Source organism: Mobula hypostoma, chromosome 23 (genome assembly GCF_963921235.1).
Source record: "Mobula hypostoma chromosome 23, sMobHyp1.1, whole genome shotgun sequence".
Taxonomy (NCBI): domain Eukaryota; kingdom Metazoa; phylum Chordata; class Chondrichthyes; order Myliobatiformes; family Myliobatidae; genus Mobula; species Mobula hypostoma.
Genome location: NC_086119.1, coordinates 4,633,542 through 4,658,806, shown reverse-complemented (window position 1 = coordinate 4,658,806; position 25,265 = coordinate 4,633,542). Strand labels below are relative to the sequence as shown.

At 49.3% G+C, this 25,265-nt stretch overlaps 1 protein-coding gene across 2 annotated transcripts in view; it reads right to left on the bottom strand.

The window, feature by feature from the left end:
- LOC134336938 (transient receptor potential cation channel subfamily V member 3-like) overlaps positions 1 to 23,359 on the bottom strand; it is a 55,496-nt gene extending 32,137 nt beyond the window's left edge. Inside the window, exons 1-9 of one of the 2 annotated variants that reach the window (XM_063031630.1) lie at positions 22,997 to 23,359; positions 17,456 to 17,535; positions 14,751 to 14,875; positions 13,136 to 13,288; positions 8,581 to 8,712; positions 7,346 to 7,626; positions 6,182 to 6,358; positions 1,341 to 1,499; positions 674 to 766 (exon numbers count right to left, since the gene is read on the bottom strand). In XM_063031630.1, the coding sequence (XP_062887700.1) occupies positions 674 to 766; positions 1,341 to 1,499; positions 6,182 to 6,358; positions 7,346 to 7,626; positions 8,581 to 8,712; positions 13,136 to 13,288; positions 14,751 to 14,875; positions 17,456 to 17,532 (1,197 nt within the window). In that variant the 5' untranslated portion in view covers positions 17,533 to 17,535; positions 22,997 to 23,359. Of the gene's footprint in view, positions 1 to 673; positions 767 to 1,340; positions 1,500 to 6,181; positions 6,359 to 7,345; positions 7,627 to 8,580; positions 8,722 to 13,135; positions 13,289 to 14,750; positions 14,876 to 17,455; positions 17,536 to 22,996 lie in introns of both variants that reach the window. The other variant, XM_063031629.1, reaches the window with a different exon arrangement.
- Between the last annotated feature and the right edge of the window lie 1,906 nt (positions 23,360 to 25,265).

Genomic DNA, 25,265 nt, shown 5'->3' with positions numbered 1-25,265 from the left:
TAGAGCTCTTAAAGATAGCGGAATCAAAGGTTATGGGGATAAGGCAGGAACTGGATACTGATTGTGGATGATCAGCCATGATCACAGTGAATGGTGGTGCTGGCTCGAAGGGCCGAATGGCCTACTCCAGCACTTATTGTCTATTGTCTATATTGTCTATTGAAATGGCGAAGCAAAGAGTCTCCTATAGTCCTGGAATGGATAGAAATAGTTCAAGAAATTTATGTTATGGAACAACTGACTTTCTCTCTGAAACATGCCACTAAAAATTTGAAAGCTACTGGGAAAATTGGACATTTTATCTGAGCCTGAAATGATTTCTTCACTGCACATTTATTTGGTTTGAAGAACTTTGTTTTATTTCTTCTTATGAGGGGACCTGCAGAATGGACTTCAGAGTTATGGATCTTAAGGTCCCCTCAGACTTTGAAGGACAATTATGGACATAAGAGTTTGGTTAGCCGTGGTACGGCAATGTAACCCATTTCGCTATTCATTTTTTCTATTATAAGATACGGATTTTACTTCATCTAATGATGACCCTGTCTATCCATTTGTTCTGTTATTGGCAAAACAATAAAAACCAAGTATTTTTAAACAAAGAGTATCTTCCCAGTAATCCGCCACACCTGCCTGCTGTGTAGAGCAACCAAATTAAATGATTGTTACTTACCTCTATGATCAACAAAAGAAAAGCCCACAGTAGAATGAAGACTCGCCCATTGAGCTGCCATGAAGGAGCTGTGGTGTTTAGCTGAAGTGGAAACTGAAATTACACATTCACTGTAAAATGCTGCTTGGCTGAGAGATTCCAATAACTTTCATTTTGCCTGATAATGCATAACTTTACAGAGTCACATGCACACAAAATACTGGAGGAACTCAGCAGGTCGGGCGGCAGCTATGGAGAGGAATAAAGAGTCAACATTTCGGGATGAGATGCTTCATCGGGACTGGAAAGGAAAGGGGGTGGGAGAAGGTGGAGGAGGGGAAGGAGGGCCAGTTGACAGGTGATAAGGTGAGAGGGGAAGGTGGGTGGGTGAGAGGGGGGGATGAAGTGAGAAGCCGGGAGGTGATAGGTGAAAAGATAAAGGGCTGAAGAAGGAGGAATCTGGTAGTTTAGGAGAGTGGACCATGGGAGAAAGGGAAGGAGGAGAGGAAAGGGAGAAGGCAGAGGAGATGATAGAGGAAGGTGATATGCAGGGGAGGAGGCGGTACAGGGGAGGAGTGGAATGGGAAATGGAAAAGAAGAAGCATTCCGACGTCACTAAATCGGTGTGAGCTGGTGGAGGGAGGCGTCTATAAAATGCAGGATTCTGTTGTTTAGAGGAGCCTCTTACCTCATACATATTTGAACGGTCATAGTAAATGGTGGTGAATATGGTTACATAGAGCACGTAGGCCACGCAGCTGGCAGTGAACATGTAAACTGCAAATTTCTCCCACTTCTGTTGAAGTAGAGTGTTCAAAGGTTCCACCGAAAGCAGCAGATGACGGTTCTGGTGAAGGGACAAGAGAGAAATTGTTAAGATCATCTGAGCCTGGAAATGAAGATGTCAAAACCAGGGCACTATCAAGGTGAATGAAAACAGAAAATACTGGAAACACTCAGCCGGCCAGACTGCATCTGGGGCAAAAGAAACACAGTCAACATTTTGGGTTGGACATCGTTTGTCATTGGTTGAACGGATTCAAGTTCCTGGGTGCCAACATCTCTGAAGGTTTGTCCTGGATGCATTTGGAGTTTGAGGAGATCTAGTATGTCACCAAAGACTCTGGCAAATTTCTGCAGATGTATGCTGAAGAGGAATCTGACAGGTCACATCACCGTCTAGTACGGACGCCCCAGTACACAGGAATGCAAAAAGCTGCAGAGGATTGTAGACTCAGACAGCTCCCTCATGGGCTCTAGTCTCCACCATCAAGGTCATCTTCAAACAGCGAAGCCTCAAGAAGGTGGGATCCGGCATGAGGGAGCCTCACTGTCCAGGCCATGCCCTCTTCAAAGTCAAAATCAAAGAAACTCTATTGTCAAAGTATGTATATGTTATCATATAGAGATTAATTTTCTTCCAGACGTTCACAAACGAAGAAATACAACAGAATTTATGAAAAACTATACATAAGCAATTCTGACAAGCAACCAATGTGCAAAAGAAGAGCTGTGCAAATACGAAATAAAACATGAGTTGTAGGATCCTTGAAACTGAGTTCACAGGTTGTGCAATCAGTTCAGATTTGAGGTGAGTGAAGATATCCACACTGGTTCAGGAACCTGATGATTGAGGGGTAATAACTGTTCCTGAACCTGGTGGTGTGGGACCTAAGGCTCCTGTCCCTCCTTTCTGATGGCCGTAGCGAGAAGAGAGCCTGGCCTGGATGGTGGGGTCCTTGATGATGGATGCTGCTTTCTTGTGGCAGCGCACCTTGTAAATGTGCTCAGTGGGGGGAAGGTACCGGGTACATTAGCGACATTTAAGATGGAAAGACAGACGCTGTGAAATGCATCATTTGCATCGAATCAAATCAGCGAGGATTGTGGCGGGCAGCCCACAAGTATTGCACCCTCCAGGTACCAACGTAGAGTGCCCACAACTCACTAACCCTGACCCACAGGACTTTGGGAGGAAACTGGAGCACCCGGAGGAAACCCACGTGGCCATGTGGAGAACACACAAACTCCATAAGACCATAAGACAAAGGAGCAGAAGTAGGCCATTCGGCCCATCGAGTCTGCTCCGCCATTTTATCACGAGCTGATCCATTTTATCCCATTTAGTCCCACTGCCCCGCCTTCTCACCATAACCTTTGATGCCCTGGCTACTCAGATACCTATCAATCTCTGCCTTAAAGACACCCAATGACTTGGCCTCCACGGCTGCCCGTGGCAACAAATTCCATAGATTCACCACCCTCTGACTAAAAAAATTTTTTCGCATTTCTGTTCTGAAAGGGCGCCCTTCAACCCTGAAGTCATGCCCTCTCGTACTAGACTCCCCCATCATGGGAAACAACTTTGCCACATCCACTCTGTCCATGCCTTTTAACATTCAAAATGTTTCTATAAGGTCTCCCCTCATTCTTCTAAGCTCCAAGGAATACAGTCCAAGAGCGGACAAACGTTCCTCATATGTTAACCCTCTCATTCCTGGAATCATTCTAGTGAATCTTCTCTGTACCCTCTCCAACGTCAGCACATCCTTTCTTAAATAAGGAGACCAAAACTGCCCACAGTACTCCAAGTGAGGTCTCACCAGTGCCTTATAGAGCCTCAACATCACATCCCTGCTCCTATACTCTATTCCTCTAGAAATGAATGCCAACATTGCATTTGCCTTCTTCACTACCGACTCAACCTGGAGGTTAACTTTAAGGGAATCCTGTACGAGGACTCCCAAGTCCCGTTGCATCTCAGAACTTTGAATTCTTTCCCTATTTAAATAATAGTCTGCCCGTTTATTTTTTCTGCCAAAGTGCATAACCATACACTTTCCAACATTGTACTTCATTTGCCACTTCTCTGCCCATTCTTCCAATCTATCCAAGTCTCTCTGCAGACTCTCCATTTCCTCAGCACTACCGGCCTCTCCACCTATCTTCGTATCGTCAGCAAACTTAGCCACAAAGCCATCTATTCCATAATCCAAATCGTTGATGTACAATGTAAAAAGAAGCGGCCCCAACACTGATCCCCGTGGAACACCACTGGTAACCGGCAGCCAACCAGAATAGGATCCCTTTATTCCCACTCTCTGTTTCCTGCCAATCAGCCAACGCTCTATCCACGTATGTAACTTTCCTGTAATTCCATGGGCTCTTATCTTGTTATATCCTGGGATGGCAGGTCTTTCATATGAAGAAAGACTGGATGAACTGGGCTTGTACTCGTTGGAATTTAGAAGATTGAGGGGGGATCTGATTGAAACGTATAAGATCCTAAAGGGATTGGACAGGCTGGATGCGGGAAGATTGTTCCTGATGTTGGGGAGGTCCAGAACGAGGGGTCACAGTTTGAGGATAGAGGGGAAGCCTTTTAGGACCGAGATTAGGAAAAACTTCTTCACACAGAGAGTGGTGAATCTGTGGAATTCTCTGCCACAGCAAACTGTTGAGGCCAGTTCATTAGCTATGTTTAAAAGGAAGTTAGATATGGCCCTTGTGGCTACAGGGGTCAGGGGGTATGGAGGGAAGGCTGGGTTCTGAGTTGGATGATCAGCCATGATCATAATAAATGGCGGTGCAGGCTCGAAGGGCCGAATGGCCTACTCCTGCACCTATTTTCTATGTTTCTATGTTTCTATGTTTCTATGTGTGGCACCTTGTCAAAGGCCTTCTGAAAATCCAAATATACAACATCCACTGCATCTCCCTTGTCTAGCCTACTGGTAATTTCCTCAAAAAATTGTAATAGGTTTGTCAGGCAGGATTTTCCTTTAAGGAATCCATGCTGAGTTCTGCCTACCTTGTCATATGCCTCCAGGTACTCTGTAACCTCATCCTTGACAATCGACTCCAACAACTTCCCAACCACCGACGTCAAGCTAACAGGTCTATAATTTCCTTTTTGCTTCCTTGCTCCCTTCTTAAATAGCGGAGTGACATTTGCAATCTTCCAGTCCTCCGGAACCATGCCAGAATCTATCGACTTTTGAAAGATCATTGCAAATGCCTCCGCAATCTCCACAGCTACTTCCTTCAGAACACGCGGGTGCATTCCATTTGGTCCGGGAGATTTATCTACCCTTAGACGATTCAGCTTCCTGAGTACTTTCTCTGTCGTAATTGTGACTGCGCACACTTCTCTTCTCTGCCACCCTTGAGTGTCTGGTATACTGTTGATATCTTCCTCTGTGAAGACTGATGCAAAATACTCGTTCAGTTCCTCTGCCATCTCCTCATCTCCCATTACAATTTCTCCAGCATCATTTTCTATCAGTCCAATATCTACTCTCACCTGTCTTTTACTCTTTATATACTTGAAAAAGCTTTTAGTATCCTCTTTGATATTATTTGCTAGTTTCCTTTCATAGTTAATCTTTTCTCTCTTAATGACCTCCTTGGTTTCCTTTTGTAAGGTTTTAAAGACTTCCCAATCCTCTGTCTTCCCACTAATTTTTGCTTCCTTGTATGCCCTCTCCTTAGCTGTAACTTTGGCTTTGACTTCTCTTGTCAACCACGGTTGCATCCTTTTCCACTCAAAAATTTCTTCTTTTTTGGAATATACCTGTCTTGCACCTTCCTCACTTCTCGCATAAACTCCAGCCACTGCTGCTCTGCCGTCTTTCCCGCCAATGTCCCTTTCCAGTCAGCTTTGGCCAGTTCCTCTCTCATGCCACTGTAGTTTCCTTTACTCCACTGAAACACCGACACATCAGATTTCGGCTTCTCTTTTTCTAATTTCACAGTGAACTCAATCATGTTATGATCACTGCCTCCTAAGGGTTCCTTCACCTCCTTCCAGACACGGGCGAGAATTGAACCCCAATCTTACAGCAGCCCCGTAAAATGTTGCACTAACCACTAGGGGACAGCCAGGATACTGACCGCCAGGGGACAGCCAGGACACTGACCGCCAGGGGACAGCCAGGACACTGACCACAAGTGGACAGCCAGGACACTAACCGCCAGGGGACAGCCAGGTCACTGACCGCCAGGGGACAGCCAGGACACTGACCACAAGTGGACAGCCAGGACACTAACCGCCAGGGGACAGCCAGGTCACTGACCGCCAGGGGACAGACAGGACACTGACCGCTAGTGGACAGCCAGGTCACTGACCGCTAGTGGACAGCCAGGACACTGACCGCTAGGGGACAGACAGGACACTGACCGCTAGTGGACAGCCAGGTCACTGACCGCTAGTGGACAGACAGGACACTGACCGCTAGGGGATAGCCAGGACACTGACCACCAGGGGACAGACAGGACACTGACCGCTAGGGGATAGCCAGGACACTGACCACAAGTGGGCAGCCAGGACACTGACCGCTAGGGGATAACCAGGACACTGACCGCCAGGGGACAGACAGGACACTGACCGCTAGGGGATAGCCAGGACACTGACCACAAGTGGGCAGCCAGGACACTGACCGCCAGGGGACAGACAGGACACTGACCGCTAGGGGACAGCCAGGACACTGACCGCCGGGGGACAGCTAGGATACGTTGAAGGAAGCTTGCCTGGATTTTGGTGTTGAACACCACGATCTGCAGAACAGATTTCTTTTCCGTGGTATCCACTCCTGTGATGTCATACAGCGAGGAGGAAACCGGTCCGTAAACCCAGTCTGTGACTTTCCGGGAGAGTTTGCGATGTTTCCTGTCTTTTATCTCTCGACTGAGAATATTTCGAAATATCTGCAAAAGTTAGAAAATATCAGCTATTTTCAGGGAAGGTCGTCTGGGCGGTGCAGAGGGAGCACTGTGTAAACTGTGGACTGCTGGTGGGGGTAGGGGCGGGGGCGGGGGGATAGGGGACACACTGTGTCCGTTAGATTCCCGCAGCAGCTCCGGTGACGAGCCGGCACCTTCCGACACTGCACCCGATCCCCAGCAGAGGGCAGCCTTGGGTCGTCACAGAGAAACTCATTCGGTGCGTTCACCTCGGCTGGAACTTGGGTGTCCGGTCAGGACACGTCTGAGTATAGTGGTGAGGCGGGGGGGGGGGAGATGGGGGAAGAAAGGGGAGGATAGGGGGAGGGGGAGATGGGAGATGGGGAGGGGGAGAGAGGGGAGGGGAAGAAAGGGGAGGGTGGGGGAGAGAGGGGAGAGGAGAAAGGGGAGGGAAGGAGGGAGAGAGGGGATGGGGAAGAAAGGGGAGGGTGGGGAGGGAGGGGGAGAGAGGGGAGAGGAGAGAGGGGGGAGGGGGAGGGGGAAGAAGGAGGAGGGGGAGAAGGGGAGCGGGAAAGGGGAAGAGAGGGGAGGGTAGGGAAGGGGAAGAAAGGGGAGAGTGGGGGATAAGAGAGGGGAGAGAGGGGGAGAGGAGAAAGGGGAGGGAAGGAGGGAGAGGGGATGGGGAAGAAAGGGGAGGGTGGGGAGGGAGGGGAGAGAAGGGAGAGGAGAAAGGGGAGTGGGAGGGAGGGGGGAGGGAGAGGGGAGTGGGGGAAGGAGAGGGGAGGGAGGGAGAGAGAAGGGGTGAGAGAGAGGGGAGGGGAGGGGAAGAGAAAGAGGGAAAAGAGAGAGAGAGACACACACACACACACACAGAGATTTGGTAGGGGTGTGAGGGATATTGACGCCTCTAGTTCACTGGTGACCCCAAAGTTATTTGCACCCATCTCCTTATCCCAGTTCCATGAATGAACTCCCCAGCACCAGCTCTCTGCAGTGACGGTGAATCCTTACCTCAAACTTGCCGAGTTTGGCGGCAAGTTGCAGGGGAGTCAGCCCCTTCACGTTGCGGACTTCCTCCAAGTTGCCGCCTTTGTTTTCGATCAAGATCTTGTTGTACATTTCCGTCACGAACTTGGTGTTGTCCTCCGTGTCGTCAGCCACCGTGACCAGCGCGTGGAGAACCGTGTTACCGCTGGAGTCCTGCTCGCTGACCTTGGTCCTCTGGTCAGACAGGAGGAGGGACACGGTTTCAGGCTGGTTGGTGCAAGCAGCGAGAGCGAGCGGAAGTTCACCTGGGGGTGGGGGTGGTGACAGTGAGAAACAGTGACAGCTCCAAACCTGGCCGACTGACCAACCCAAACCCAGACCTCAGCCCTCTTCCCCACCCCCCACACACAGGGTTTCTGCATCCCACCGAACCCACAATAAATGAGGTTGGGGGCAGCAGCGTAACACCCTTACAGCGCCAATGATTGGGATTCAACTCCTGCCACGGTCTGTAGGAGCCTGTACATGGATGGGAGAGGTATGGAGAAATCAGACTAGCGGAATAATGTTTCGGCACAGACCAGAAGGGCCGAATGGCCTGTTTTCTGTGCTGTAGTGTTCTATGGTTCTATTCTCCGCATGAGGGCAAGGGTTTCCTCCGGGTGCTCTGGTTTCCTCCCACAGTCCACAGATTTCCGGGTGTGCTGGATAATTGCCCCCAGTTTTCATTCGCAACCCTCTCCCCGTGTTCTTCCACCGGATTGTCCCAATCCTTTCAAACAGCGCAGCGGGTAGTGCTGCTCCCTCACCACGCCAGAGACCCAGGATTGATCCCGATGCCTCCCGGCTTTCCATCCCACCTCCCAACCCCCAGTTCCCACCGAATCCCACAGATGAATTCTCTGATAAAAAATATTTGCCTTTATCCTCACAATTTTGTATCAAATCTCCCCTCAATCTTCTACGCTCTAGGGAATAAAGACCTAATGGATTCAAACTTTCTCTATAACTCAGATTCAGATCCTCGAATCCTGGCAACATCCTTTTCAATTTCCTCCGCACTCTTTCCGTTTTATTTACATATTTTCTGTGTGTAGGTGACAGAACTGTACACAATACTCCAAATTTGGCCTTATACAGTTGCAACATAACATCCCACCGCCAGTAATCCTGAAGGAGAGTTAGGGAAGGGAAGCAAGTCCTGGCGTCACCAGGGATCCCACAAGGAAGTGGACCATCGTTGACCAGGAGGGACTCACCGAAGTAAAAGCCTTTCCGCTGCTCGCTCAGCTTGAAGAACTTGCCCGTGGCCCGCGCATTCACGTCGGCCCCTTTCTCCAGCAGGAGGCGCACGATGTCAGGGCAGCGCCTCTCGATGGCGATGTGAAGGGCTGTTTGACCTCGGGGGGAGGACGGAAACAAATGTCGGTACTCTCGGGTTTAAGAACCCACCTCGTCACCAAAACCCGCACCCGCATCCAGCTTTTTGTCTGTAGAATCCCTCCCCTGACAACCGCGCCCACCCAATCGTACTAGCCATGTGAAACGCTCCCAAAGGCTCTTCCACCACAATCAAGCCCTCCTACCCACTAACCTCAGGGCGGTATTCATGGTTTACCTACCATGGGGGACTCTCCCCGGACCTCAGAGATGTCCGGGTTCGCCAAATATCTGCAGTGGTGCCTGGATTAATGCATGCAAGCATTTCTAAATGACAATAAATGAGGACTGAGTGTTCTCATCATCTAATTAGTGTGAAGAGACACGAGAAGGACAGAGCTCCAGGGCGTGGGATGGAGTCCGGACGGGAGGAAATGGGGTGAGGAATATGGGTGTCTACTGTTTCCATGAGATAGAGATAGAGATAGATAGATAGATAGAGAGATAGAGAGATAGAGAGAGAAAAACAGATATAGAGAGAGATAGAGATGGACAGATAGAGATAGAGGGAGAAATAGAGAGAGAGAGAGAGACAGAGAGAGAGAGAGACGAAGGTAGAGAGTTACAGAGATAGACAGAGAGACAGACAGAGAGAGAGAGAGACGAAGGTAGAGAGAGACAGAGATAGACAGAGAGAGAGATAGAGAGAGAGTGAGAGAGGTAGAGACAGAGGGAGATAGAGAGAGAGAGATGGAGGGAGGGAGAGAGAGAGACAGACATAGAGACAGATAGAGAGAGAGAGATAGAGAGAGTGAGAGAGGTAGAGACAGAGGGAGATAGAGAGAGAGATGGAGGGAGAGAGATAGAGAGAGAGATAGACAAAGATAGAGAGAGACAGAGATAGAGAGAGAGACAGAGACAGAGGTAGAGACAGAGAGAGAGAGAGAGAGACGAAGAGAGAGAGAGACGAAGGTAGAGAGAGACAGAGATAGACAGAGAGAGAGAGAGTGAGAGAGGTAGAGACAGAGGGAGATAGAGATGGAGGGAGAGAGATAGAGAGAGAGACAGACAAAGATAGAGAGAGACAGAGATAGAGAGAGAGACAGAGACAAAGATAGATAAGATAGATACATAGAGAGAGACAGAAGCCAAGATGGAGAGAGAAATGGGAGTTGGACAAATAATCCCACTTCCATTCGGGAGGCGGCTACACAGCATCCACACCAGGACCACCAGACTCAAAAACAGTTACTTTCCCTAAACTAACAAACCGATCAACACCTCCACCCACTAGCCACCCCTCCGCCATCTTACGTACAGACACTCCTGTCCCTAGCATCACTTTATGGACATATAATCAATCTATGTACATAAGCTATTTTATGTGTTTATCTTCGTGTGTTTTTTGGTCTGCATCGGATCTGGAGTAACAGTTACTTCGTTCTCTGGACTGGTGTGCTGGAAATGATACTAAAGGACACTCTGAACGGTAAGAGTCAGTTTCACGTCTTGTGAAAGCGAGGTGTGGAAACTGTCGGCAGAGCTGATGAAACAGATTTCATTCAAATGCAGGAAGGAGGATGAGTGTCAACATCAACTGTAACAATAAGTGATTGTTGCGGGGGGGGGGTGGGTGTCTTGTCCCACAAATCCCACAAGGTGACTGGTTGGAAAAGCAGGGAACATGGGAAAGATCCCTCGGATAAAAAAGGAGGGAGAGAGAAACCGGGGAATTATAGACCGGTTAGCCTAACGTCGGTGGTGGGGAAACTGCTGGAGTCAGTTATCAAGGATGTGATAACAGCACATTTGGAAAGCGGTGAAATGATCGGACAAAGTCAGCATGGATTTGTGAAAGGAAAATCATGTCTGACGAATCTCATAGAATTTTTTGAGGATGTAACTAGTAGAGTGGATAGGGGAGAACCAGTGGATGTGGTATATTTGGATTTTCAAAAGGCTTTTGACAAGGTCCCACACAGGAGATTAGTGTGCAAACTTAAAGCGCACGGTATTGGGGGTAAGGTATTGGTGTGGGTGGAGAATTGGTTAGCAGACAGGAAGCAAAGAGTGGGAATAAACGGGACCTTTTCAGAATGGCAGGCAGTGACTAGTGGGGTACCGCAAGGCTCAGTGCTGGGACCCCAGTTGTTTACAATATATATTAATGACTTGGATGAGGGAATTAAATGCAGCATCTCCAAGTTTGCGGATGACACGAAGCTGGGTAGCAGTGTTAGCAGTGAAGAGGATGCTAAGAGGATGCAGGGTGACTTGGATAGGTTGGGTGAGTGGGCAAATTCATGGTAGATGCAATTTAATGTGGATAAATGTGAAGTTATCCACTTTGGTGGCAAAAATAGGAAAACAGATTATTATCTGAATGGTGGCTGATTAGGAAAAGGGGAGGTGCAACGAGACCTGGGTGTCATTATACACCAGTCATTGAAAGTGGGCATGCAGGTACAGCAGGTGGTGAAAAAGGCGAATGGTATGCTGGCATTTATAGCGAGAGGATTCGAGTACAGGAGCAGGGAGGTACTACTGCAGTTGTACAAGGCCTTGGTGAGACCACACCTGGAGTATTGTGTGCAGTTTTGGTCCCCTAATCTGAGGAAAGACATCCTTGCCATCGAGGGAGTACAAAGAAGGTTCACCAGATTGATTCCTGGGATGGCAGGACTTTCATATGAAGAAAGATTGGATGAACTGGGCTTGTACTCGTTGGAATTTAGAAGATTGAGGGGGGATCTGATTGAAATGTATAAGATCCTAAAGGAATTGGACAGGCTAGATGCAGGAAGATTGATCCCGATGTTGGGGAAGTCCAGAACGAGGGCCACAGTTTGAGGATAGAGGGGAAGCCTTTTAGGACCGAGATTAGGAAAAACTTCTTCACACAGAGAGTGGTGAATCTGTGGAATTCTCTGCCACAGGAAACTGTTGAGGCCAGTTCTTTGGCTATATTTAAGAGGGAGTTAGATATGGCCCTTGTGGCTACGGGGGTCAGGGGGTATGGAGGGAAGGCTGGGGCGGGGTTCTGAGTTGGATGATCAGCCATGATCATAATAAATGGCGGTGCAGGCTCGAAGGGCCGAATGGCCTACTCCTGCACCTATTTTCTATGTTTCTATGTTTCTATGAAAGGCAGCCCCCACCACCCAGGACTGGCCCTCTTCTCATGGCTACCATCACGGAGGGGGTACAGGAGCCTGAAGGCACACACTGAATGATTCAGGAACAGCTTCTTCCCCTCCGCCATCAGATTTCGAAAGCGGTTCCTGAACCCATGAACACTACCTCACTACATTTTTTGCTCTCTTTTTCAACTTCTTTATTTAAAATATTACATATTTGATATTGTAATTTGCAGGTTTTTAAATTATGCATTACAATGTACTGCTGCCGCAAACCAACAAAATTCCACAGTTGCCAGTGATATTAAATCTGATTCTGAAGAAATGCGTTCATTGAGGTAAGACCAGACTAAACTGATACAGTGGTTTCTTATTGACATGTGTACTAAGGTACAGAGAGTGTCTTAAAAGTCCCTAGTGTATCTGCCTGTACCACCGACACACACAAACTGCTGGAGGAATGCAGCAGGTCAGGCAGCATCTGTGGAGATGAACAAATAGTTGACGTTTTGGGCTGAGACTCTTCTTCAAAGGAAGAGGGAAGATGTCAGAATGTCTCTACTATCACCCCTGACCGTGTGATCCACACACCTACCACTTTCTGTGTAAAAAAAAATCTCTGACATCCCCCCCCCCACCTCTTAAAATTATGCCCCCTGGTATTAGCTACTTCCACCCTGGGAAAAAGTCCCTGGCTGTTCTCTCAATCTATGCCTCTTATCATCTTGCACACCTCTATCAAGTCACCTCTCATCTTCCTCCTCTCCAAAGAGAAAAGCCCTAACTCACTCCACCTATCCCCATAAGACATGCTCTCTAATCCAGGCAGCATTCTGGCAAATCTCCTGTCTAGAGCTTCCACATCTTTCCTATAATGAGGAGACCAAAACAGAGCACAATATTCCAGCTGGTCTGATGAAGAGCTGCAATGTTACCTCATGGCTCTTGAATTCGGTCCCCTGACTAATGAAGGATAACACATTATATGACTTCTTAAATAGCCTATCAAGTTATCATAGATCGTAAACTGAAAGGTCATGAACTGAAACTTCAGCTGTTTCTTCTCTTTCTCTCTCTATAGATGCTGCCTGTCCCACTGAACATTTCCAGCACCTTCTGCTTTTATTTCATCTGTCCCGAGTCTGCGGCATTTTGCTTTGTGTGGCTCGGAGAGTGCACGGGGTGACAGGCAGTTTGAGGACCCTGACGCAACATCCCTCCTGTACTCCTGTCCTGCTGCTTTGTCCAACCATCCATCCCCAGTCTGAGCGAGATCAGAGGTATCATATTAACTCACCTTTGTAATCTTTGTCAGTATATTCAGCATTAATCAGCTGGCTTAAACAATTGTTCTCCTCTGCCGCCTCGATCAGCTTTTTCACTATTCCCTCTGTGCTGCTGTTCAGATTCAGCAAAGCTTTCATCAGGCAAGTCTTCCCCGTCTTATAGTCTGTAGAAGGACAGTAGGTTTTGGCCAGAGTTTTAATTCCTTCCTCTCATTTCTCCCTTTAACATTCCCTCCTCCCCAGCTCCTTCTCCCCCACCCGTCCCCCACCTCCTCCCTGACACACAATATTCCTCAATACCCAACCTCGTCCCAGTACCCGACCCCAGCCCAATATCTGTCAATACCCAACCTCATCCCAGTACCCGACCCCAGTCCAAAATCCCTCAATACCCAACCTCATCCCAGTACCCGACCCCAGCACAATATCCGTCAATACTCAACCTCGTCCCAGTACCCAACCTCGTCCCAGTACCCGACCCCAGCCCAATATCTGTCAATACACAACCTCATCCCAGTACCCGACCCCAGTCCAAAATCCTTCAATACCCAACCTCATCCCAGTACCCGACCCCAGTCCAAATTCCCTCAATACCCAACCTCATCCCAGTACCCGACCCCAGTCCAAAATCCTTCAATACCCAACCTCATCCCAGTACCTGACCCCAGCCCAATATCCCTCAATACCCAACCTCATCCCAGTACCTGACCCCAGCCCAATATCCCTCAATACTTAACCTCATCCCAGTACCCAACCTCAGCCCAGTACCCAACCCCAGTCCAATATCCATCAATACGCAACCTCATCCCAGTACCCAACCCCAGTCCAAAATCCATCAATACACAACCTCATCCCAGTACCCAACCCCAGTCCAAAATCCATCAATACACAACCTCATCCCAGTACCCAACCCCAGTCCAAAATCCATCAATACACAACCTCATCCCAGTACCCAACCCCAGTCCAATATCCATCAATACGCAACCTCATCCCAGTACCCAACCCCAGTCCAAAATCCATCAATACACAACCTCATCCCAGTACCCAACCCCAGTCCAATATCCACCAATACGCAACCTCATCCCAGTACCCAACCCCAGTCCAATATCCATCAATACGCAACCTCATCCCCATACCCGACCCCAGCCCAATATCCATCAATACGCAACCTCATCCCAGTACCCAACCCCAGCCCAATATCCGTCAATATCCAACCTCATCCCAGTACCCGACCCCAGCCCAATATCCCCCAATACCCAACCTCATCCCAATACCCAGCCCCAGTGCTGGTACTCAACCTCCAGAATATCTGCTTTAACCACTAACCCAGTAACCCATTGCAGTCACCCCCCCTCTCTGTGTAACAAACTCATCCCTCACGTCACCTTTGAACGTTTCCTCCACCCCGCCAGCCTTAAAAGCACGCCCACCCTGGGGAAGTGATTCTGTTACTCTATCTACACCTATTGTAATTTTTTAAAGTTTCATCAGGCCTGCTACTCTTTTGCTGTCTGGAATCTACGTGACTCCAGACCACTAGTGTCGACTGCTAACTGGCCCTTCAGTCCATGTGTGACCAGGGTGGGTGATAACACAGGGCCGTAGAACTGCGAGGCAGGTCCCTACCCGAGAACCAGGGCTCGGTCAGTTTCATCCTGGTGATGTGAATGATACGTAGGACCTTGTTGAATTTCTCCTCGTTCCCCTCTGCGACAGAACATGACAGCTGCCTCCCCAGATTGTTCTTCAACCTGCAAAACAGTAGCATAGTGGCTAGCACAAAACTCCACTGAGCCATCAAACACCGATCGCGGTTCAATTCCCGCTGCTGCCTGTAAGAAGTTTGTACGTTCTGCCCGTGACCGCGTGGGTTTCCTCCGGGTGCTCCGGTTTCCTCCCACACTTCAAAGACATACGGGTTAGGGTCGGTAATTTGACAGCATCCTACATTGGTGTTGGAAGTGTGTTGGCACTTGTGGGCTGCCCCCAGCACATCCTCGGACTGTGTTGGCCATTGACCCAAACGACACATTTCACTGTACTTTTCTATAGGCCCCTTGGGATGTTCCGGTCAGTGTGGCCAGTGATCTGAGACGGGACGACCATAGCGTTATGAACAACTGAGGAGGGCAGAAGTGGTCGGCCACTGGTGTATGGTCCGCTGGTACTCATCGTTGTCGTTGGGGGGGGAGGGGGGGACTTGAACTGCAAGGTAATCTTGTAGCTCGATACAACCCTGGTTAGACCACACCTGGAGTATTGTGTTCAGTTCTGCTGCCTCATTATAGGAAGGCTAAACGCTAGGTTTGCCTACATGCCGGGAATGAAGAATACTTCACTGGCTGCATCACAGCCTGGTGTGGAAACACCTATGCCCTTGAAAACCCGATAAAAAGTAGTGGATCACAGGTAAAGCCCATCTACATGAAACGCTGTCGCAGGAAAGCAGCATCCATCATCAGGGAGCCCCACCACCCAGGACATGCTCTCGTCTGACTGCTGCCAACAGGAAGGAGGTACAGGAGCCTCAGGACTCACACCACCAGGTTCAGGAACAATTATACCCCTCAACCACCAGGCAAAGGAAATAACCCCACCATTGAAATGTTCCCACAACCTATGGACTCACTTTCAAGGGCTCTTCATCTCATGTTTTTGATATTTATTCCTTATTTTCTGCTAATTGGACATTGAACCAATGAACACTAACTCACTTTTTAAAAAATATTATTTCTGTTTTTGCACTATTTTTTATTTATTTAACTAAGCAATATTCATATATATACTTAATGTAATTGATTTACTTTTTTTTCTATATTATCATGTATTGCATTGAACTGCTACTGCTAAGTTAATAAATTTCACAACACACATGCCGGTGATAATAAACCTGATTCAGATTCTCCTTTTTGTATTTGCACAGTTTGTTGCCTTCTGCACTCTGGCTGAACAGCCTGGCTGGACGGTCTTTTATTGGTTATTTTCTACAGATTTGTTGAGTATGTTCACGAGAAAATGAAGAAAATGAATCTCAAGGTTGTGTATGGTGACATATATGTACTTTGATAATAAATTTAATTGAACTTTGAACTTGGAGTTGCTGGTCAAAGGTAGGCTTTTTCCACTGAGGCGAGAACGAGAGGTCATGGGTAAAGGTTAAAGGTGAAATATTTAAGGGAATCATGAGGGGAACTCCCCCCCTTTGATTCCTTTGTAAAAAAGTAAACAAAATTATGAGGGGTATAGATTGGGTAAATGCAAGCAAGCTTTTTCAGCTGAGGTTGGGTGGGACTAGAGCAAGAGGTCATGAGTTAAGAGTGAAAGGTGAAAGTTTCAGGGGAACCTGAGGGGGACTTCCTTCACTCAGAGGGTGGGAGAGTGTGAGACTTCACTCAGAGGGTGGTGAGAGTGTGGAACCACTCAGAGGGTGGGAGAGCGTCGAACTTCACTCAGAGGGTGGGAGAGCGTGGAATTTCACTCAGAGGGTGGGAGAGTGTGGAACCACTCAGAGGGTGGGAGAGCGTGGGACTTCACTCAGAGGGTGGGAGAGTGTGGAATTTCACTCAGAGGGTGGTGAGAGTGTGGAACCACTCAGAGGGTGGGAGAGCATCGAACTTCACTCAGAGGGTGGGAGAGCGTGGAATTTCACTCAGAGGGTGGGAGAGCGTGGAATTTCACTCAGAGGGTGGGAGAGTGTGGAACCACTCAGAGGGTGGGAGAGCATCGAACTTCACTCAGAGGGTGGGAGAGCGTCGAACTTCACTCAGAGGGTGGGAGAGCGTGGAATTTCACTCAGAGGGTGGGAGAGTGTGGAACCACTCAGAGGGTGGGAGAGCGTGGGACTTCACTCAGAGGGTGGGAGAGTGTGGAATTTCACTCAGAGGGTGGGAGAGTGTGGAACCACTCAGAGGGTGGGAGAGCGTGGAACTTCACTCAGAGGGCGGGAGAGCGTGGAATTTCACTCAGAGGGTGGGAGAGTGTGGAACCACTCAGAGGGTGGGAGAGTGTGGGACGAGCTGCCAGAGGAAGTAGTGGATGTGGGTTTGATTTCAACACTTAGGAGAAGTTCGGATGGGAGGGGTGGGGAGGGGAGGGCTGCTGTCCAGGTGGAAGGGCAAGTTTGGATGGGAGGGGTGCGGAGGGCAAGTTCAGATGGGAGGGAAGTTCGGATGGGAGGGGTGCGGAGGGCTGTTGTCCAGGTGCAGGTCAGTGGGACTAGACCGATTAGTAGTTCAGCCCAGACTAGGTGGGCCTGCTTACGTGCTGTAGTGCTCTATGACTTCCGGGGAACTGGGACCCAGAAAGTAGATCGGCCCAGCACAGGTACTGACCTCCTTTTCTCGTTCTCCGTTTCGGAGCATCCATCGAGTTCGTCTGGCTGCAGCAGTAAATTGAGGTTGTAATCCATTGTCTGTGCAGGGGGAGAGAGAGAGAGAGAGCGAGACGTCACCCAAAACTGAACATGAGGCGGCACTGTAGGGCTGTGGTGGGTATATCGCGTCGCAGCGACAGGTATTGGGATTCAATTCCTGTCGCCGTCTGTCCGTTCTCCCCGAGACTCCCTCCGGGAGCTCTGGTTTCCTCCCGCCTGCCACAGACGTGCGGGTCACGATCTGTACATTGTGGGAACGCTATGCTGGTGCCAGAAGCATGGCAACACTTGTGGGCTGTCCCCAGCACTTCCTCAGACTGTGGCACATTTTGGCACATTTTATTAGATTATGAGGACACACAGACCTCTTTCACTGAAATTTAGTAATGCATGCATTAAGAGATGATACAATGTTCCTCCAGAATGATATCACAGAAACACAAGACAAACCAAGACTAAAAAAACCGACAAAAACCACATAATTATAACATAGTTACAACAGTGCAAGCAATACTGTAATTTGATAAAGAGCAGGCCATGGGCACGGTAAAAAGTCTCAGAGTCTCTCGGAAGTCCCATCATCTCACGCAGACGTAGAAGGAAGAAAAAAAACTCTCCCTGCCATGAACCTCCAGCGCCGCAAACTTGCCGATGCAGCATCCTGGAAGCACCCGACCACAGTCCGACTCTGAGTCTGTCCGAAAACTTTGAGCCTCCAATCAGCCCTCCGACACCGAGCACCGAGCACCATCTCTGCCGAGCGCTTCGACCCCGGCCCTGGCAACAGGCAATAGGCAAAGTCGAGGATTTGGGGCTTTCCCCTCCGGAGCTTCTCGATCGCACAGTAGCATCGGCAGTGAAGCAGGCATTTCAGAAGTTACTCCAGATGTTCCTCCGTGCTTCTCACGTCTGTCTCCATCAAATGAGGATTGTGCACGATACCTACTTAACAAATACTGATATCATTTTGGAGCGGCCGTGCGCGATGCGTTGCGCTGCCATCTTTCACTTTATGTTTCGAAGTACACATGACAAATAAAGCCAATCTACAATCTTTTCACCGGGCAGCGTACACTGGTACATGGATAGGAAAGGTTTAAAAGCATAAAAGTTTAGTGCAAAAATGGGACTAGCTGAAGTGGACATCTGGGTCAGCATGCACTGGTTGGGCTGAAGGGCCTATTTCTGAGCTGTATTGCTCTGTGACTCATCAACTCGAGAAAAGCAGAAGCAAACAAACCTCTGGAGACCACAGAGCTGAGAACTTCCCTTGCACTCAGTGTCTTCTCTTTGAAGAACCATGCTCCTTGTTTTAAAATCTCAGAACCCCACAAACTTCCCCCTAAATGAGAAGCTCTGCTCCCAACTCTTGGTCCAAAGGGTGTTCTGATTCCCCAACCACTCCCTGAGTGAGAAACCATTTCCTCCCCCCACAACCCTGCCCCAGTAGCTCTGAAGGTCTGCCTTCTGGTTGGTGACTCCCCCGACACCAGCGCCTCACGTCACCCATATCTTTCAAAGGCCGCGTCCGGCAGGAAGGACCATCACCTCTTGTCATTATTACCACCAGGAAGTCCCTACGTTTTAGAAACAGCTTCTTTTTCTCTGCCATCAGATTTCCAAATGGTCCATGATCACTACCTCACTAATTTGCTCTCTTTGCGTTGTTTGTTTGTTTATTTCTGATGGTAATCTATAGTAATCTTAATCTGTTATCATTCGCAGTGTGGGACTCTAGCTGCAGCAAGACGGATCACAAAGTCCTCCAACGGCTGATTGGGACAGCTCAGCACATCATTGGGACTCAACTACCGGACCTGGAGACAATCTACAACTCTCGATGCCTACGGCGTGCTCGTAACAACATTAAAGCCCCATCCCGTCCCGGACACTGTCTGTTCAATATGGAAACATCCTGACCAAGACGGTGAGACTGAAAACAGCTTCTTCCCCAGGGCAGTAGTGCAGCTGAATGACGCCGATGGCCCTTGCGTGTTATGGACCATCCAAGTCACGTTACATGTGAAGATTTCCTTCAGTGACCTGCACCGTCAACTCTGCAAGCGGACTTGTGGGTCACGGGTCGGCCTCTTCAGTCATTTCAAGGCCCACAACGGACCACATCAAACACCAGGTGAAGAACCACACTCGACTGTGAGTGATCGCTGACGATGATGATAATTATGGGAATTAAGTCATGCATTGATGTATCTATTTTGCATGGGCTGGAGTAGCATCGTAATCTTGTCGTCTTGAGCAATGACAATAAAGTTCTGCTCTGGACACCGTGCTGCAGATTTCATGAAATTATGTCGTGAAAGAAATTCCTCCTCATCTCTGTTCCAAAGTGACGTCCCTCTAGTCTGGAGCTGCGCCTTCTGCTCCTAAACTCTGCCGCTATAGGAGACATCCTCTCCAGGTCCACGCTGTCGAGTTCTTTGAATGTTGGATGAGGTTTCGATGAGAGCCCTCCTCATCCTCCTGAACTCCAGCGAGTACAGGCCCGGAGCCAGCAGAGTGACAGGGAACCTGATTCGGATTCCCAGCGTTACCGAGAGGATTCCCCACCCAAGGGGGCAGCCTCGGATTGATTTATGGAGACCGCATACAGGGCCGGGACGGTCACCCTGAAACAGCGCCATGGATTATCCGGATCCACTGACGGTGGAGAGAACATTTTGCCCTTGTCAGAGAGAAGCGTCCTCCATGTGGCCCAACTCGAGACGCCGACCCAAGCCTGCCCCGTTCACCCTCGGTGCTCCAAAGCCCTCCTGTCATTTGGGGTTAGGGAGGATGAGAGGAGTCTGGATAGAGGTGCATATGATAAGAGGACAGCTGGAGACTTTTTTCCGGGGGGGGGGGGCTGATAATTTTAAGATAATTAGAGGTAAATATCGAGGGGATGTCAGAGCTGGAATTTTTACACAGTGCTGCCAGGGGAGGTGGAAGAAGCAGATACATTAGGGACATTTTTGAAAAAAAAAATTCTGGAAAGCCCCAAGCTCTTTATCACTGATAATGTTCCGAGTGCAGTCTGACCAATGTCTTACCATTACATCCTTGCTAGTCCTCTGGGAATGAATGCTAACCTGGTATTTGTCTTCCTTACTGCCGACTCAACCTGTAGGGTAACTTCAGAGAACCCCAAGTCCCTTTGCAGCTCTGATTTCTGAAATCTTCTCCCCGTTTTGGAAAATAATCTACACCTTTATTCCATCTACCAAAGTGCACGCCCACTCACTTCCTGACTCTGTATTTTATCTGCCACTTCTTTGCCCAGTCTCCCGGTCCGTAAAAGTCTGCAGGGTCCCTGCTTTCTCAACACTACCTGCCCCTCCACCTGCCCTCGTATCGCCTGCAAAACTGGCCACAAAGGCATCACCAAATCATTGACAGACAGTACTGTGCAATAAGTCTTAGGTACGTATCTCCAGCCAATGACTTTTGCACAGTACTGTGGTAACTTTATGCATTAAACTGTACAGCTGCCGCGAAGAAAAATCATGACGTGTGAGTGATGAAAAACCTGATTCTGATCTGGGTCTCTATTGTGTACTGAGAGTGGGAAGGCGGCAGGGAGAGGGGTTTAATGGGTGGGAAAAGGGGAAGGGAGAAGGGAGGGAGCGGGAAGCACAAGAGAGACATCCTGCAATGAGGGGAGGAGAAGATGGAGCACGCGGCCGCTCCGAATTGATATAGTATTTGTGAAGTAGGATGCCGTGCACAATCCTGATTTGATGGAGACAGACGTGAGAAGCACAAAGGAACATCTGGTGAAACTTCTGAAATGCCTGTTTCGCTGCCACTGCTACTGTGCGATCGAGAATCTCTGGAGGGGAAGGTCCCAAATCCTCGACTTTGCCTATTGCCTGTTACCGGGGCTGGGGGCGAAGCGCTCGGCAGAGATGGTGCTCGGTGCTCCGTGTCGGAGGGCTGGTCGGAGGCTCGAAGTTTTCGGACAGACTCAAGAGTCGGCTGTGGTCGGGTGCTTCCAGGGTGCTGCATCAGAAAGTTTGCGGCACTGGAAGCTCATGGCAGGGAGAGTTTCTCCCTTCTACCGTCTGCGTGAGATGATGGGACTTTCGAGAAACTTTGAGACTTTTTTTTACCGTGCCCATGGTCTGTTCTTCATCAAATTACGGTACTGCTTTGCACTGTTGTAACTATATGTTATAATTATGTGGTTTTTGTCAGTTTTTTTAAAGTCTTGGTTTGCCTTGTGTTTCTGTGATATCATTCTGGAGGAACAAATTGTATCATTTCTTAATGCATGCATTACTAAATGACAATAAACGAGGACTGCGTGTCCTCATAATCTAAAAAAAAGATCAATAAACCAATTGTTTGGAATCAAATGACCATGCCTGTTGTCTCAGGACTGGGTGTGTCTGCACCCACACCACCCTTTGCCCCGGCACTCCTCTGCCACCTGTCCCACACCCGCCCCCCCGCGGCGCTCCACTCTCGCCATTCTCAACACCCTTTGCTCCCTCCACATTTACAAACTCGCTCTCCGCTCTCCCTTGATAATTATGGTACTGTACTGTGCAAAAGTCAGGCATCTCAGCTCTATATACAGTACGTGCCTAAGACTTTTGTACAGTACAGTATAACGTGAAAAGAAGCTACCTAGTATCGGGCGCTCAGTATTCAGTCGGTTTCAATGAGATCCCCTCCCTCCCATTCTTCCAAACTCCAGCACGGTATTATTGGCACAAAACACAGTACCCGCAGCACCCTGCTCATAGCACATATAGTCACGAAAGCAGAGAAAAAAACAGGTACACAAAAATAATCTAGCCCAAGACTCTGCCTGAGTGCCATTGGCCAGATGGTTGATGGTGTTTGGATGGGGTGTGTCCTGTGGCCCCGTTCCTGCAAGAACTAAATCAGAGACTAAATAACCCGCTGGTACACACACACACACACACACAAGCGCCGGGGGTAGGGGTTGAACCCAAAACTCTGGTGAACACAAGAGATTCTGCAGATGCTGGAAACCCAGAGCCACACACACATAATGCTCAGAAGGTCGGGCAGCATCTATGGAAGGGAATGCACGGTCAACATTTTAAGCCGAGACCGTTCATCGGGACTGGAAAGAAGCCAGAACGCGGAGGGGTGGCAGCTGAAGGGGAGGGTGTTTTATAGGGGGAGTTGTGAGGGGCAATGTTACGTTTCTCTTCCCACAGTTACTGCTGGTTGCTTCCAGCGCTTCGTTTTGGGACTGGAAAGGAAAGGGGGAAGAGTACACGCTGACAGGTAATGGGTGAGGGTGGGGAAAACGTCTCTGTCCCCCGGCCGCATTACTCGGAAAAGTTCCCAATTAACTAAGCCGGGAGTATTAAGCTCGTCCTGGGAAGGGGAAGTTTAGACACGTGAATCTGCGCTCCTGGAGAGAGAGAGAGTGGTCTGCCTTCTCCACCGGGAGCTCCCAGCAGCGAGGACCGGGATCCCTCCCTCCCTCCCCTCCCCTCCCCTCCCCGAGGCGCTCACTCACCAAACGATGCAAGTTCGAAGTTTTTAGTAACTCCCTCGCTATTTCACTGAGGAGGCTGACTGACTGCCCCCGGCCGGACTGAGCTCCCTGACGGCGCCAGAAGCCGCGGGCGCCCTTCCCGTCCTGGCTCTGCCGCAGACCGCGAGAGGGGAGAAGCGGTCGAGTGCCCGGCCGTGCAAACGAACTCTTGGAGCGAGAGACGGCGGAGCGGCTCCCGGGTACCTGCAGCCGCCGGGGAGGCACCCACCAGCCAGCCGGGCAGTGGGGATAAAGGGCGGCGCTGAGGGAGGAGCGGCAGTGCTGGGGGAAGAAAATACTTCATTTGATTGCGACATTAAGCCGCAAATCCAGTTCTGACCGAGAGTGCCGGCGCTGAAACCCCAACATATCACTTTTCCTTGCCGCTGCCTGCCTTGCCTTGTTAATGAGGGAGGTCAGAGGAGAATAGTCAGTCTGGTCTGAGGCGGCAGTAACTCAAATAACTTCAGCAGCGGTGCAGAACCGCATCTCTGAACGCACACGTGGAACTTCGAAGTGGTTGGGTTACCACTCGCGGCCACTTTATTAGGTGCAGGAGGTACTGAATGAGTATGAAAGGAATGGGGGGATATGGATGATACAGGGAGGACATTTAGTGTGAATTGGTATCAGGATCAGCACAATAGTCTGGGCCGAACGGCCTGTCGCGCACTGATCTATGATATTCGGAAGTCCCACTGGGAAACACAACCCGCGTTCCAGAATGGGATATAGATGGGGATAGGATTTAGAGGAGTTTTGAAGGAGAACTTCTTCACGCAGGGCTTGGTAAGTACCTGGGCGAGAGAGTGGTGAAAACAGAGCCAATGACGGACGACTAGAGAAAGATTAGATTAGCCTTAATTATCACGTTTCCATGGAAATATACGTGAAAGGTGTCGTTTGCATCAAATCGAGTGATCAAGGATGCACTGAGGGCGGCCCGTGAATGTCTCCACGCTTCCAGCGCCAACACAGCGTGCCCGCAATTTACTGATCCTATCCCGTACGTGTTTGGAATGTGGAGGAAACCGGAGCACCCGGAGGTCACGAGGGGAACGTCCAAACTGCTCACAGACAGCGGCGCCAATTGAACCACAGGATGGTGGTGTGAGGCTACTGGCGTTGCCCTTGGGTTCAATGACCGCCATTGTCTGGTCCTTATGGCTGCGTGGGTTTCCTCCGGGCGCTCCCGTTTCCTTCCACATTCCAAAGACGTATGGGTCAGGATTAGTAAAATGTGACGCCCGAGGCATTGCGACATGTTATGTTACTGGGGGGGGGGGAAACAAACTTCCAAGTTTTACTTCAGACGCAGATCTCGGGTCTGTACACAACAGGAGTTAAAACGTGGAACAGTGAAATGATTTCATGCTGAATTCCTCTTGTGCAAACTGAAATGAGAAGGAAATCGATTTTTTTTCCAGAAGCCTTCACATGGTTCTTACCAAACAGGGGAAGGGTGTCGGGGAGGAAGTGCAGAGCTCCGGAACGCGGCTGGGGGGAGCGAGTAAAGTTGTGGGTGTTAAAGAGAACAGCACAGACAAGTGCAGGTCCTCGGCTCACCTTCTAACCTGCTCAAAGATCTATCCAACCCTTCCCTCTCGCATAGCTCTCCATTTTTACATCATCCTTGCGCCTATCTAAGAGTTTCTTGAATGTCCCGCAACCACCATCCCTGGCAGGGTGTTCCTCACACCCACCACTCTCTTTAAGATTTACCTCTGACCACCATACCTCCCATATGCTTCCCTCCAACCACCTTCAGATTTTGTCTTCTCCTATTCACTATTTCCATTCTTGGAAATGTCTCTGACTGTCCATTCTGTCTCTGTCTCTTATCATCTTGTCTATCAAGTCACCTCTCATCATCTGTTCCAAAGAGAGAACCCCTAGCTGGCTCAGACATTACTCACAAGACATGCTCCCTAATGCAGGCAGCACCCTGGTAAATCTCCTCTGCACCCTCTCTAAAGCCTCCACATCTTTACTTTAAGTATGTATCAGAGGGTTGTAGGAGAATGGGAAGGAAGGAGCTGCTGACGTCACGAACTCCATGGACCTAGATAGCAGAGGCCCATTGGGACGTGTCCATTCCCAATCCCCCTGCTCATCTTCCCCTGACCAGACAGAGAACAGCCAATCAGCTGCATTAGTCTTTGTTCTTGTCTTGGCTGGCATTTATAACCAGTTCCTCATTTACACAGTGACAATAGACAATAGGTGCAGGAGTAGGCCATTCGGCCCTTCA